The sequence below is a fragment of the Typopeltis vanoorti genome, chromosome 9, assembly GCF_054136105.1.
Source record: "Typopeltis vanoorti isolate ZY-2024b chromosome 9, IOZ_Tvanoo_1.0, whole genome shotgun sequence".
In the NCBI taxonomy this organism is placed as follows: domain Eukaryota; kingdom Metazoa; phylum Arthropoda; class Arachnida; order Uropygi; family Thelyphonidae; genus Typopeltis; species Typopeltis vanoorti.
In genome coordinates, this window is record NC_143557.1 from 129,290,818 (window position 1) to 129,306,341 (window position 15,524).

The following is a 15,524-nucleotide window of genomic DNA, read 5'->3' on the forward strand; positions in this document are numbered from 1 at the left end:
AATAAATAATGAATAAACACCATTTTTATATTTTTATAACATAACAACAGTTTCAATTTTCAGGACATGTTGATTGATTGATTGATGGTGGTACAGAAGTATAGAGTCCTTTTTAGGACTTCCAGGGTAACGAATGGCAATGCTGTAGCCAATGAAGTGTAATTTCTAAGCAAACTCTGAAGTTAAAGTAAAAAAAAAAATGAAAAATCTTTCTGTTATTTCTGTTATATAGAATTATGTATTATTATATATAGAATTATGTATTATTATATATTTATTACAAAAAATTATTCATATTTATACCCATACTTAGCCAATGAAATTCAAATAAATATCATGACTCTTAAATCTTAAAATTATTGTTTCAGCAAACAATAGAATAAATTTCATCCTTATTTTTATTTTTTTTCGAAAATATGCCAGTTTGTGGTTATGGTTAGATTTCTATAGTGCATAAAGGTATGATACTATAGAAATGTGGTAAAGCAACAAATACAGTTTATGGACTCATTCTCTACATTATTTGACTCTTTTATTTACATTATCAGAATTATAAAAAATAGAAAAAAATATTCGCTTTATCTTCTATTTTTTTTTTTTTTTTAATGTTTACAATATCATACCATTGAGTGAAGAGACGCTTGAACAGCGCACATCCTATCAGTGTGTAACAACTCCTTGCCTATTGACACTAAAACATTCACGCAGTACTTCGCCACATAAACACAACCTACTGTTGCTATGGGAACGTGAAAGCATTACGTCACACACATACAAGAATCTGTTTCAGATTTTCGTCTCTTTTATTTAATTGCAGACTGAATATGTCATATCCGTGTCATCCAAATAAATCGAGAGAACAAAAGAGAGAATAAATAAATAGGTGTATGTTGAATTAGTAAGCATTAAATTGATAATGTTGACATTAGGGAATAAAAGCGAAAAAAATGTATATAAAATTTAGCCTAAATATGCCTTTTACAGCATTTAGCATGCTTCATTTGCCTTAAGGTACATCGCAAATGCATCAACGGCAATTAAAAAAAGCTTTGACACTATAGTAATGTAGGTAATTGTACACTGATTTGTTGAGATGTAAATCTTACTCCCGAGCGATAATTAAAATTTCCAGACCGTGTTAAACTGTATATTATACTCTCCACAGGATCTACCTTAAGGATATGGCACCTGAATGTAAAAGACATTTCGAATTATTAGTCAAAAATCTTATGAGGATAATGAAGACAAAATCAATCGATGTATCGACTCTTTACAACTGCTTTAAGTTCTCTGTTTTCGATTAAATTATAATAAACGAATCAGTACAAATACAAATTGTATGTACACTCTTCTAGGATTAGAACGCCAAGATACAGTCCTTTGAAATTCTGACTATTTTAGTGGCATAAAAATTATACAATCTATTCATAATTATGTAAGACTCCTAATCAAACACCAATAGGTGTTTGATTAGGAGTTTCAACTGCCAATAGGTCTGATTCCTTAACATTCTACTGTTAGTTTTGGAGTCTTTAATTCCAATAGCAATATATGGAGATATTCTTATACTGAAGATGGAAAATTGGTTGAATTTGGCTCAGATCCGCCAAACAGGAACGTGTTCCTCTTTTTTTTGCGGGAACAGACTTTATATCAGCTATTTCTTTTGCCACACGTGTCACAATTCTAGTGGTACAGGGACATCTAGTGCCTTCAACTGCCTATAAGATGAATCATCTCCCTGGTAGTCGTCCTGTATTGTTATTATAGAAACCGATTTATAAATACTAAGCAGCATAAGTCCATCTATTTCAAGATGGAACGTAAAAAAATACAGAATTTTTGAATGGTAATACCAAGTAGTAATCTTCCCACTTTTCCTTTGAGTAACCTTAAAATAACAATTTGAAAATTACTCATAAGAAAATGGAAAGATCACTGCTGGTAAGTCATTCAACGGTTGTATATTTCCATCGGAATATAGAACTATGGAATATTTTACATTCTAAAACAGATTGGATGTTCCCTTTAAGTGTTTCACGTTGTTTTCCAAAGACTACCCAGCAAAGTTGAATTCTTCGTGTCTCTCCTTCCTCGCAGCATCCCTTTATAATATGATCCTTAGTCCCAGGTAAACATAGGAGGTTGCTACATCAATTTCCCAGTTCTTCCATGAGTACTAGCTGTTTCGTTATTTATTATTTTTCTTCTGTATATCTTTCTATATAAGCTTTACTTCTTTTTTTTTTTACTTTCTGCATTCAATCATTGATCAATGATTGAGGTTTCATGAAAGAACAATTGTAATTGGTTTAGTTCTTTCCCATTTATTATAATTCCTCCATTTTTCCATTCCAGAGTTTTAAAAATTTCTTCTAGGATTAGTATCAATAATATACTTTCAGTCACTGAATCATGGACTTTCTGAAGCCTACCACCAAAAATCGTTCCTCATGAGTATAGAAAATATTGCACTTCTTGTTAGGATAAGTGGCCAAATCTGTCTTGCATCCCTTTTCACTATAATCATGAAAAAATGAAAAGAAAAAAAAATCAAAACTTATGGAAGGAAACAAAAATAGAGAAATTCTTGCTACCTTAAATTTTGGGTATTACAAAATGATTTAAGAATTTTTGTCTGGTTTCATGACTTTGTACCGTATTTAAATTGCCGCAAGAGTATCTTCTGAAGCAAATATCACCTATAGATAAAATCTGTCGACCAGATTTTATCCATAAATAAAACTGATACTGAATTAAATAAAGTTATGAGGAGAACTGATGACGGTGTGAAATCGATCCATTTGCCATGGTGGTGTGTTTGTCGTCTAACAATGCATCCCAGGGTATGAATTAAACAATCTGATTTACAATCATGAGCATCCGTAGCTCATTTGGGAGAATCTAGCCTTTGGTTAGAAAAACCCGGGTTCGAATCGTGTTCGTGAACCTTTATCAGATATTTTCAATCAAATGGGGAGTCAGCCGTTTTCTCTGAAACTCCGGTTTATCATCCTTCAAAACAGGCAAACTGGCCCCGTTAACATATAGATCGACAGACATAAATACTTGCCCTTAGGAGATGCAGCAAATGAATGGCAAGCCGGTTGCATTAATTGCCTACCCCCCACCACTCAGGAGGCTAAGAACGGATGAGAATGGATTAGGATGAGATTTACAGATATATCGAAAATTATTTCAAATACTGTACTACTGATTAAAGTACACAGTTAGTTCTAACATAATTTTATTTATTTATTTATTATTATTATTATTTAGGGCTAATGAAGTCCCTGAATGTTAGGTACACTCAGTTAATGAAATATGATGTGTGGTGGGTTCTGGAATAGTGTCTAAAAGTCTCTCATGAGCTTTTTTTTAATTTTTATGTTGGGCCCATATACGAGAGGTTGGCTGGTCAACCTATAGTACTTTAGTCCTGTATATGGGTAGTGGGATGGGAGAGGAGAAACTTGTTGACAGTCGATTTAAAAGCCTGTATATTGTATTCCTTGGGAAATACGTCAGGGAGAAGACTGTTCCATAGTAGTGCAGCGGGGGGGGGGGGGAGAGTTGGTAAGACTGATAGATGGACCATTTATCAGTCTAATTGCTCTCCTCTGTATTGAGTCAAGTATTTTGAGGGAGCTTTTAGGAGTCCCCCACTCCAGATGTGAAAGCAGTATTCGATAGCTGGGGGATTTGCGATTTGTATAAGGTTAACGGCTGTTTAGAGGTTAAGTAACGTCTTGAGCGAAAGAGAAAGCCTAGTTTTTTTGGAAGCTGAGGATGCAATGGTTGTGATGTTTATGCCAGGAGAGGCCTGATGTCATGGTAATTCCGAGAAGAGAAATTTCCTCTTGTCTGGGAATTTGAGTGTTATCAAAGATAATACTGGGGGGAAATGGTTCTTTTTTGTGGGAAATAAGACATAACTGGGTTTTACTAGTGTTGAAGTTGACAAGGTTATCTGAGTCCCATCGGAGGAGGTCCGAATTAAGGGAAATTGTGGTTATCTAGTTGGTTATCTATACTCTAGCCTCCCCCCACCCCTCAGCTTCTGTTGACAACGTAAGATCTGTGTTAGAGTGGATCAAATTTGGAACACAAAATTATTTACTCTGCAACACCTCTTAAGTAGTATTTCGCCATTAGTCGGATGGTATCCAGATATGTCCACGAAAACATCGTAACCTAAGCATTCGCTACTTTCAACATTGCATTCTCCGTATTGTGGTCTTTTAAAAAGCATGACAAACTGGAAAATAGATTGATCCCACAAAATTTCCTATTTTCCCATCTTCTACAAGGTAACTTATAAGTCACGAAGGGGTTCAGACATTTAATAACTCATAACTAATAAAAATCTATTCTGATTATTTGTTTCGATATGATCCTTGATAAAGTTGGTGATGAACACCCAACCTCTGCTGTTGTTTAGAATATTCGCACCTATTATTCTGACGCTCACAAACACAACACATTCATAATCATTTACTTCACAAATTTCATCTTAAACTAGTGTTTGCTGTTTTTCTACAACGTTTTTACACAATGACATCACCATATAATGTCCTTGAGAAGTTGACACTGTTCAGTTCGAGGACGTTTCTATTAAAGTAGCTCCACTTGAATGCGCCCTCTAAGTATAGAAAGGCTTCCTCGCTGTAGATATTTTAAAATTGCAATATTTAAATTAATACGCTTAGTACATGAATTGCAAAGAGCAATGTGGATTTTGGATGGGATGTTTAAAATATTCTAGATATGAAGGACCTTCTGGAGAAAAACTATGAAAGCAAAAGTCTATAAATGAAAACGCATTCGACATGAAAACGATTGTAAATTTAATTATAAATCATCGATGATCTAATAAGATTTTCATAAAAAAAATCTTAAATCACTTACATCTATTCATAAATTATTATTTTTAATAATATCAATTTTGTTAGAACTTTTAACGAAAGCGATAGCCTTTGACAAAATAAATTTTGTTTTCCTTGTAGAAAAACAAAGTTTTATTTTATTTTATTTTTAGCTAGCTGGCTGAAGCAAGAATGCTTTTCATATTCCCCGTTATCTGTAAAAGAAAATGTATGGATCGGGTAATATAGCGCTATAAGCTCTGATCATGGTAGGAGGGTAACAACAATAGCCAGGCTTCAGTTAAAACTTCATTGGCTACAGCATTGCCATCCATTACCCTCCCTGGGTACCCATTTTAGTCGCCTGATACGACATGCATGGGCTACAGTGGGGCTGGTATGTAGTAAAGCCCTCACTATAAATTAAGACGATCCCTAGACCACTCCATAGTGATCTAGGGATCGTGAGGGGGCCTTGTCCCCTCACAGGACAAGGTCCCCTCACGAGTTACGCCGAAGAACACCCTCCCCAGAGACTCAAAATATTCTCTCAGGAAACCCCCCAAAAATCTAAGCCCCCCCTCACCAGGAGCAAAATTTTAGAAGAAACTTAAGAGTGCGAAACTCTGCATCCCATTTTAGTCGCCTCTTACGACATGCATGGGCTACAGCGGCGATTTTTAAGTAAAGCCCTGTTTAAAAATTAGAACGATCCCTAGACCACTCAATAGTGACCGAAAGATCGTCCAACTTAGTGACAGGCTCACCCTATCACCGAGCAGAGCCGCTCATATTCAAGGGAAAGGCATCCACCGACAACATCCCTCACAGGCCATGCCGGAAAACACTCTCCCCGGAGACTCAAAATGCTCTCAGGGCAATTCCCCCCCCCCTCACCGAGAGCAAAATTCCGGAAGAAACTTGAGAGAGCAAAACTATGCATCCATTTTAGTCGCCTGTCACGACATGCATGGGTTAGAGCGGTGCTATTCTTATCTCGGCCACCACACGGGGGAGTTTTATTCTTATATCCTTATAAGGACTGGCTTAAAGGGACGAAGCAAGAATGCTTTTCATCTTCTCCGTTATCTGTAGAGGACAGTGTAGGGATAAGATGTTATTGAGCTATTAAGCTCTGATCATGGCAGGAGGGTAAGAGCAATAGCACGTAGCATACGTCCTTATAAGGACTTGCTTAAAGGGGCGAAGCAAGAATGCTTTTCATATTCCCCGTTATCTGAAGAGGACAGTAACGGATAGGGTTATTGAGCTAGATAGATAGATAGGGTGTTATTGAGCTAGATAGATAGGGTGTTATTGAGCTATATTTATATAAATATAAATATTTATATAAATATATCTCTGATCATGGCAGGAGGGTAACAGCAATAGCCGAGCCTCAGTTAGAACTTCATTGGCTACAGCATTGCCATCCATTACCCTCCAAGGGTATATATATATATATATATATATATATATTGTATATATATTATGTTAAAGTTACCAAGCTATTTTAAACCTGGTTTTACTCCATTTCACAAGTGAGCAAACAGACAAACAAGTCAAGTTTGCGCCTGCAAGTGTTGCAAGTCTAGCTGATCCTGCAGGTAGGTTTAAATAGCTTGGTAACTAACATTTATTATACCCAAGGTAAAATACTTTCTACAATTATATCTCCTCCTGAGATTTTTATTTAATAAGGTTAAAACACCTTATGGTAACTTGTTCTGGTAAAATACTTATGAGCTCTGTATTACTAATACTGAAATCTTGGTATTTCTAGCCTGGCTCCCACTGACGAGACCTCAATAAAGGTCGAAACCGGTCTGGGTAGTGGCCCCCTTGCCTTTAATACAAAACATCATACATCTCCTCTAGGAGATGTGCTTTGTATTACGGGTAAATATTAAGATTAGTGATCAGAGCTAATACTACTTTTACCAAGCGTTGCCTTGGTCTTGCACTACCTCTAGGATCAGCTAGACTTGCAACACTTGCAGGCGCAAACTTGACTTGTTTGTCTGTTTGCTTACTTCGGAAATGGAATAAAACCAGGTTTAAAATAGCTTGGTAACTTTAACATTTATTATACCCAAGGTAAAATACTTTCTACATATTATATCTTATATATACATATTATTATATGTTATATATATATACATCCATATATATATAATATATATTTTTTGTGAGTTCAACAAATCTTCATCATCGGCCTGCAGAGTAAGATAGGCTGAGAGTCAGTAGATAGTAGGAGAGGAAATAAAGACAGACTGCATAGTGGTAGAGTAGGTAAAAGAGGCCTCAGCTGACCTGTTTTAGCTGTTTGCCCCCCAGGGGCGCTTCTAAAACGGTCGTTGATTTTTCACTTTAAAAAAAAGGAAAAATCCTAAAAAGGAAACATGTAACAAAACAAAGAGAGAATAAATCTGGAGAAGGAATGGAAAGGTAAACTTAGAGGTGGAGGAAGGATCTGGTCCGAGTGATGCAGTTCACAAGGAACTGCATTACTATATTATATTAATCTTAATCACCGCATCTCACGGTCGAGTTTTATTCATCCTTATAGTCCTTATAAGGAATGGCTTAAAGGGGCGAAGCAAGAATGCTTTTCATCTTCCCCGTTATCTGTAGAGGACAGTGTAGGGATAAGGTGTTATTGAGCTATTAAAGCTCTGATCATGGCAGGAAGGTAACAGCAATAGCCGAGTCTCAGTTAGAACTTCACTGGCTACAGCAATGCCATCCATTACCCTCCAAAGGTATTAATCACCTCATCTCACGGTCGATTTCATCTTTTTTTTTTCGAGTTTTATTCATCATAACTTGTCTTAATTATAAACGGTAATATATATAAAAAATGAAAGGTGTATTAGATTTTTAGAATTTATTTCAGTTAATTGACAGAATTAACTTAAGTTTTTTATTTAAAAAATAAAAAAATAAAATGTTTGTACAGATTTCACATTTATGAAACTATTAAACAGATCTTTTTATTCATAAAAAACAAAGATATTTCTATGAAACATTTTATGATAAAGTTTAGTCTGAAGTTATCTTATTATTTTAGTAAATAGGTTTTTTTCGCTACTCATAATTCTAATACTAAATCACATACTGTAAATCTAAATTGTTAATTAAGTTAGGTAATTAAAAAAATACTTTGGATTTCTTGATAAACTTTCTAGAACAAATGAAATATAACCACTAATCTATTATCTGGAATAATTTCAAATGAATAATTCTATTTTGGGGAGCATTAGTATTTTCAGTGTTGCACAATATTCAAGTAATGGATTTCTTGAGTTAAAATACAACCAAAAAGGAAGAGGGTTGGGATGATTGCGTGTGTAGTAAAATCCTGAAATTTATGAGAATCCGGGGTCATTTGAAACAGTAAAATTCTTTTTTCAATAAATAAAAAATAATAATTATTATTCTGAAACGACTAGAAATTTTTCATCGCATTGCTTGTCATCTATTTTTAAACTTTCCGAAGAATGGTTGACCGGAACATAATAATTTTTATGTGCCCATAAAAGGTGTATTAAAATCATCAACTGATATGATTAATTTTAAATTATTAATCAACATATTTGCGCTGATTTTTCTTGATAATTTTGTAATAATTTTTGTGAGTTTAGTTCAGACTTATTTAAATAAACTAATTACTTTTCTGAAGCGTGAGTTTATTTTGAAAAATGCTTAACATTTTAAAATTTGGAAATTTTAAAAATACTAAAATATTCGAAAATTAAAAGAAAAAATGAATTATTTAAAAAAACTTAAAAAAATGAAATTATTATTCGAAAAATTTAAATATTTAAAAATATGTTCGAAAAAAAATTAATTATTCAAAGCAGATATCCAAAAATAAAATTTTAGCTATAACGTTTAATGAATACATTCAAAATTAAAAACATAATTTTGTTCATTACAGTGATGTGATTAAAAATGAAAGATAAGGCTAATCTTTTCTTCAGTTTTAAATATCCTTCTTAGCTCGTCCTTTTTTTCATTGATTGCTTCCTAAGTCGTCCAACCAACTTCATTTTATATCACTTTAAAGTACTTCTAAACTAGTATCAGTTTTTTGGAGGCCTAACTGGACAAGTGGACAGCATCTCCACTCTCCATTTCACAAGATATGATTCGTCCCATTCTTACTGCATGAATGGGAAATTTATAAGATGGTAGATGAGCTTCATCGTTCTGTATGAGGTCACCATATTGTTTATTGGAGATCTGAAGTGGCTAGTTAAAGAGTACAATATTTTGTCTCTAGAGAAGGATCTAGCCTTAGTCCACCAAGGTAATAATGTGTCACAAATTTACACGCTTATTGGGATTCACTGTATACTGTATATCTATTTACTGTATATTAAATCAGTAATTGTAAATATCTACCTATTAAAATGGAAATTGCAAATACACTGTATGACAACAATGCCTTACACAACAACAAACTTTACAGGGTGCGATCAATATATATTAATTATTATTTAAAATTAATTTAGGTGTATTATTCAAAAAAAACCTTAGTTTAAAAGCAGATGTTTTAGTATTTGTACATTAAATACAAAATACTTTAAAGAATAAATGGTAAACTTATTGAAATTAATAAAAATAACAAGATTTGTGCTATAGATTCCATAAATTCTCTATTTATCATTTGTAATATGTTTAAAAAATTAAATATAGCATAAAATATATTTTTTTTTTAAGTTCGACTTTGAGATCAGCTGCTGTAGGATTGCGTAATACATATTTTATCCGACTACGTCGTAATTTAGCTGTTGAAAGGAGCAAATTATTCACGCAGTTTTCTTCGAAAGGTATTTTCCCAATCAAAACCAAAGATGTTTTAACACAGTGTCAAATTTCGTTCTCGGCCAATAAGACCAGGAAGTGAATGCAGCCAGCTGGGCCTCCGCATGACTTGCTAACGCTGATGCACGTGTTTCAGAAGGGTCTTTGCCAGTTACTGTCCTAAAATAACTTTATTCTCGTGTACTAGTGTGTGGCACTTCTTTCAGATTAGCCTAGCTAACGGTGCAGTACGAAACGTGGTATGTCAACCAATCAAATCTAAATAGCAGCACACACACACCATCGCTTTGAACACACTATTATTTTATTAAGATTTAAATACGTCTTGTATCAACTCGTATATGATGAAGTAAGGTACAGAAAAATTACCTTATTTCTATATTAAGAAAGCGTCCTTTGGTATTGTTTTTCAGAAAATAACAGATTTTTGAAATTGAATCTATCTGAACTAGTTGATAATGATTGGAACATGTCCCATGTACTTGCTTCTTTTTACTCTAATCGATGGAAGATTGGGTTTAAGGGGATTACTTTGGAATAGAGCCATTATAATCCAACCGACTATTAAGAAAATTAAGAGCATTCTACGAAGAAAAAAATATCTATGTAGTTATTTCAATTTTGAAGATAGATAAAATTATAGTTAGATATTATACTAAATTTATTTATGTAATGCAAGTGTATCAAGCATCAGATGTATCCAGAAGAAAAAAAAATGCAATAATTGTGGTTAGAATTTCTGCTGTCAGAGGGCGCAATCCAAAAAATTCTCACTTACCTCCATCTGCGTAGGTTTCCGAGCCATAGCCGTCTTGCAAACCGTTGGCCCAGGTACCTTCATACTTCGCACCCGAGGTGACACTTTGTCGAACTCCATAGCGACCCTTCAACCCCAACGTCCATTCACCCCTAAACATCCACCTCCCTCTTGTTTCCACTCCAAGTCCGTGGCGCTTGCCGTTCTGCCACTGACCTTCATAGGTGCTCCCGCTGGGCCACGTGTACACTCCGGACACCTCAAATCCATAGTGCCAGGCTCCACTGTACTCGCCTTGACCTTTGGGTCCTGTGCATACCCCGTGTCCGTGGGCTTTTCCGTCATCCCAGCCTCCGCAGTACGTACCCCCGTCGTCGAAATCGAAACGACCGCCAGTGCTGCTGCTACCTTTCTGCGGGTGTTGAAAAGTGGTCATGACCAGCGTTTAGGGGTCAGTCAGGTAGTCGGCCATTCGTGTCGCTTGATCTTCGAAGGGGAGGCCGCCCCGAGGGGCCGTAGACGGCTGACCTCTGGGCGACCAGTCAGAAAATTCATACGCGGACTACGTGGGAAACTTTCATCGACGATAGATTAGGATTACTTGTCTCCGATGCTGTCTTATACTCCCAGTAAGAAAGGTGCAAACACAAACACACACAGGAAAGGAAAGGTGGTAGACACTGCAAGAATATTTCAATGGATCACGGTTCCTGGTGGTCCATGGTTGGGGGCACTACTGCTATAGGCTTGGATAGACGACACACAGGTGCGCACACTTCCACAACTGTTTCTGATTTTGATAACAGACGTTGTCAAACGAAACACTTTTGTGGTACGCATGCGCTGAATTTTCTGAACGCCTTTGGTCACTGTTGCGCCATCTAGAGACGGAAGATGAAAGCAAAACAGGAAAGTGGAAGTTTTTCTTTTCCCGAGGATGTGTCAAGTACTTGTTTTTAATGATTAAACTAAAAAAAAAAAAAAAAACTTAGTTCATCCCACGATTTATGCAATTTTAGAAACATATTTTCATTTGTCAAAGAAAGTGCGATGTTCTTATTTTAACAATTCTCACAACAGAAAAAATTATTTCATGAATTAAAATAAACGAAATATGAGTTATTAGAAATATAAAAATGCGACATAAAAATTAAATTGAATAAGTGACCATCCATTGAATCTTTTCTTTCTTAAATGATTATTAAAATTCAAACGAAAATATACAGAAAATACAAGGGAACATAATTGTGATAGATTCTCCTTTTACCTTACTTGCCGACTTATTTTAATTCTAGCATTGGAAATTGTTATCAGTGGAACAGTTGAATATCACTAAAACGGCGCCATTCAAAAATTCGCCAAAAATAAAATATATAAAGAAAAAGAAATAAATGAAAAAATATATATATAAAATTACAATGAATATATGAAATCATAATTGATCTTAATTAATCAACAAGTAGCTAAAACAGCAAAATAAAATTTTCATAGACTACCCTCATATATTAATCTCAATTGAGCAACAGTGTCTCATATAAAAGCGTTTTTGCTTCACCCTTAAAGACAATAACGTTTTGCGACTTGCAATAGCGTCTCATTAATATGTTGATTGAGAGTAGACTCTTAGTAATGCTTTAGTAAAATAAAATATTTAAAATGTATTTAGTAATCGTATAAAAGGAAGCAAATTCTGTTAAACTAAGCTTTCTTTTTCGTTTATTGCAAACTAATGAAAATTATCAAATATTCTTGTTACTATTTTCAATCTAATGGCTTAATTAATAGAGAAATCTGAAATAACATAGCCTTCTTAGAATGAAAAACTGAAACTGTATTATTGGATCTGCCAAATAAAGCATATAATATAGAAAATTAAATATAATATTCAAGATCAAATGAGAAAAAAAAAACATCATACATAAATTTCTAACATTACAAATATTTTCGAAAATATTATGAACTTGAATATTTCTTAAAAGTATGAATATTTTAATTCAGTTATGTACTCTAAGAATATTAATCTTCGTTTATTTAAAATTACTGAATATATTGACAAAACACACTTCGTTTATTAAAGAAATAACATTGTGTAAGATTATTGCGGTCCTTATAAGGACTGGCTTAAAGGGGCGAAGCAAGAATGCTTTTCATCTTCCCCGTTATCTGTAGAGGACAGTGTAGGGATAGGGTGTTATTGAGCTATTAAAGCTCTGATCATGGCAGGAGGGTAACAGCAATAGCCGAGCCTCAGTTAGAACTTCATTGGCTACAGCATTGCCATCCATTACCCTCCAAAGGTATTGGATTGAATGAATCAATCACCGCATTTCACGGTCGATTGTTCACCCAATTAGATTATTGCGGTAGCACACCTTTTAATATATGAAACGGCATTATCTGAAATATTATATGGTAATCTTACATAACATCTTATCATTAATACGTAATATGTTACATTACAATATAATTCTAAAAATTATATGGAGATGTTATGTTACATTATAATGCTTAAGGCTGTAATAGTAACACAAATCGACATTCTTAATTTTTGAGTTAATGCATGTGAGGTTGGGATAGTGGTCGCTACATTTCTGCAATAATGGCACACGATGAGTTCAATACCTTCTCTCCAGGTGGCACAAGTGTCTTATTCCATATTAGTTTTTGTTGCATCGAGACAATTTTTTTATACTGATTACTTCAGAATGACAATTTCTTTTTAGACATGATGCTACTGCATCTAGTGAACAGTAATATAATATAATATATAAAAAAATAAATTATTTAACTCTTTTTTATTTCCCAAGGGGAGAGGGAACGTTCGTTTAGCGCTGTTTAATTTTCTGAAGATAGATATGAAGTCAGTCTCCATCCTTAATCTGTCATTGAACGAAGGCTCTTGGGCAACATTACGTTACCGAGAAGAGAAAGAATATAGTAGACAACTGCTGCCATCTCGTGGCCCTAAATCTTAACATTCGTATTATTTTCTGTAATAGTACGAGATGACATTTTCATTAGAGATCGACCTTATTCGGCTGAAGAGAAACCTAGAAAAATGTTCTTGTAGTCGGCGACTAGAACGGAACCTATTATAACGGACTTTCTTCAGGCAGCCTAGAGTGATGGAAGCACCATTTCCACAAGGATATACAGACTATAATATAAATATAATATAATAATACAGGTGGCCTAGAATGCAAAAATAACTCATTCATTCTTCTCGAGATGAAAAACCCGACTTTCGGGATTTTCATTCCACATACAGGAAAATCGGTCAATGAACACACGGCTTTTGACAGATAAAAGTAAAATTTCTGAGAGCAGCAGATGAAGTAACATGTTGATGGTGGAAGGAGGATAGTGTGGTGTAAACTGTGTATTATGTATCGTGTAAGGTCTTTGAACTCTTGAACTCCATGTAATAATAATAATAATAATAATAATAATAATAATAATAATAATAAAACTTTATTATTCATACATAAACTTTATAATATATATTGTATATATGCATACGGATATACATGACGTCATTTGAGTATATAATTAGACTACTAATAGTTTTGTACTAGATACCCTTTGGTTTATATGTTTATTGCTATTATTAATTATTGTTATCATGTGCACAGACTTTTGATAGATGTACAATCAAGATGTTATAATTATTACCTTTCTGCTACATTTATTATACAATGCTGAGGGCATTTAGTTTTTTAATCTACATAATTATAGTAATAGTAATAGTAATTACAGTATACTAGCCGTATATTTGGCACTTTGTTCACATTTTCAGAAACCGATAATAGCTTATGTGAAGATGAATAAGTATATTCTCAGATTACTTATTTCTTTATTTTTTTGGCATGTGGCTACTTCAACGTTTGATATTGTTATTGTCACGTGTTGAGTATGGGACCCACAAGGCGCTCTTTAAGGCAGCATACGAAGTTAGGTTCTCCATACTGTATGGAAGGTTATTTAACAGGTCAGATTGCATAGAATGGACGGATTGCTTTCCCATATCCTTTATTATATTTACTTGTGATGTATATTATATGTTAAGGTCTTATTTGATATGGAATTGTTACTGTTGTTCGATATTTTCTGGAAAAGTAGTGCCTAGCATCATAGTGTAATGACTAAGATTAGTTACACTCAGAAGTTGGTTGTTGATATATTGTGTTGTCAAAAGAATTTGAACATCTTACGTGTCATGCGAATATCCGATCCTACCACATGCAAATATTTAGGGAGTGTCTGCATAAATTGGTAATAAAAGTTCGGATTTACTGTATGTTTTCCATTGTACTCGATGTCAAGATGCCAAATTCAGCTGAACATTTTTTTTTTTTTTTATGTTGAGCAAGATACACGAGAGGTTGGTTGATCAACCTATAGTATATCAGTACCATATATGGGTAGTGCATTGGGAAAGAAGAAACTTGTTTACATTCGATTTAAAATCCTGTATGTTGTATTCTTTGGGAAATACGTCGCGGGTGGGGGTGGGGGAGGCTGGTCCACAGCACCGCAGTAGCTGGGATGAAGGAGGAGGAAAAGATAATAAAACCCACAGAAACTTGTTCTGTGGGTTTCAAGGTGTACTATGAAAAGATGTTGGATGGCAGCTGCACACATTCCAATGGGCTTAGGACTGAGTGGAGAAATTATTGATGTTATTTCAGATGAACGTTTGCCATGGAAATATTTATAGAATACACAAATTGTAGAGACCAAATGTCTATGTAAAATGAGGGGAGCAAGTTGGTAAGAGATGGGTCATTTATCAGTCTAATTGCTCTCCTCTGTATTGAGTCAAGCATTTTCAGGGAGCTCTTAGGGACCTCACTCCAAATGTGAGAGAAGTATTCAACAGATGGTGGAGTTGTAATTTGTATAAGGTTAACAGCTGTTTAGGGGTGAATTAACGTCTTGAGTGCAAGAGAAATCCCAGTTTTTTGGAAGCTGATGATGCAATGGTTGCGACGTGTTTGTGCCATGAGAGGTTTGATGTCAGGGTAATTCTAAGAAGAGAAATCTTAGATTGTCTGGAAATTTGGGTGTTGTCA

General features: G+C 34.4%; 1 protein-coding gene across 1 annotated transcript in view; it reads right to left on the reverse strand.

Annotated features, from left to right (window-relative positions):
* The window catches only part of LOC150103537 (junctophilin-1-like), a 157,275-nt gene extending 146,039 nt beyond the window's left edge, over positions 1-11,236 (reverse strand). The window contains exon 1 of the mRNA XM_090398272.1: positions 10,474-11,236. Coding sequence (XP_090254398.1) covers positions 10,474-10,888 — 415 coding nt within the window. The 5' untranslated portion in view covers positions 10,889-11,236. The remainder of the gene's footprint in view (positions 1-10,473) is intronic.
* Between the last annotated feature and the right edge of the window lie 4,288 nt (positions 11,237-15,524).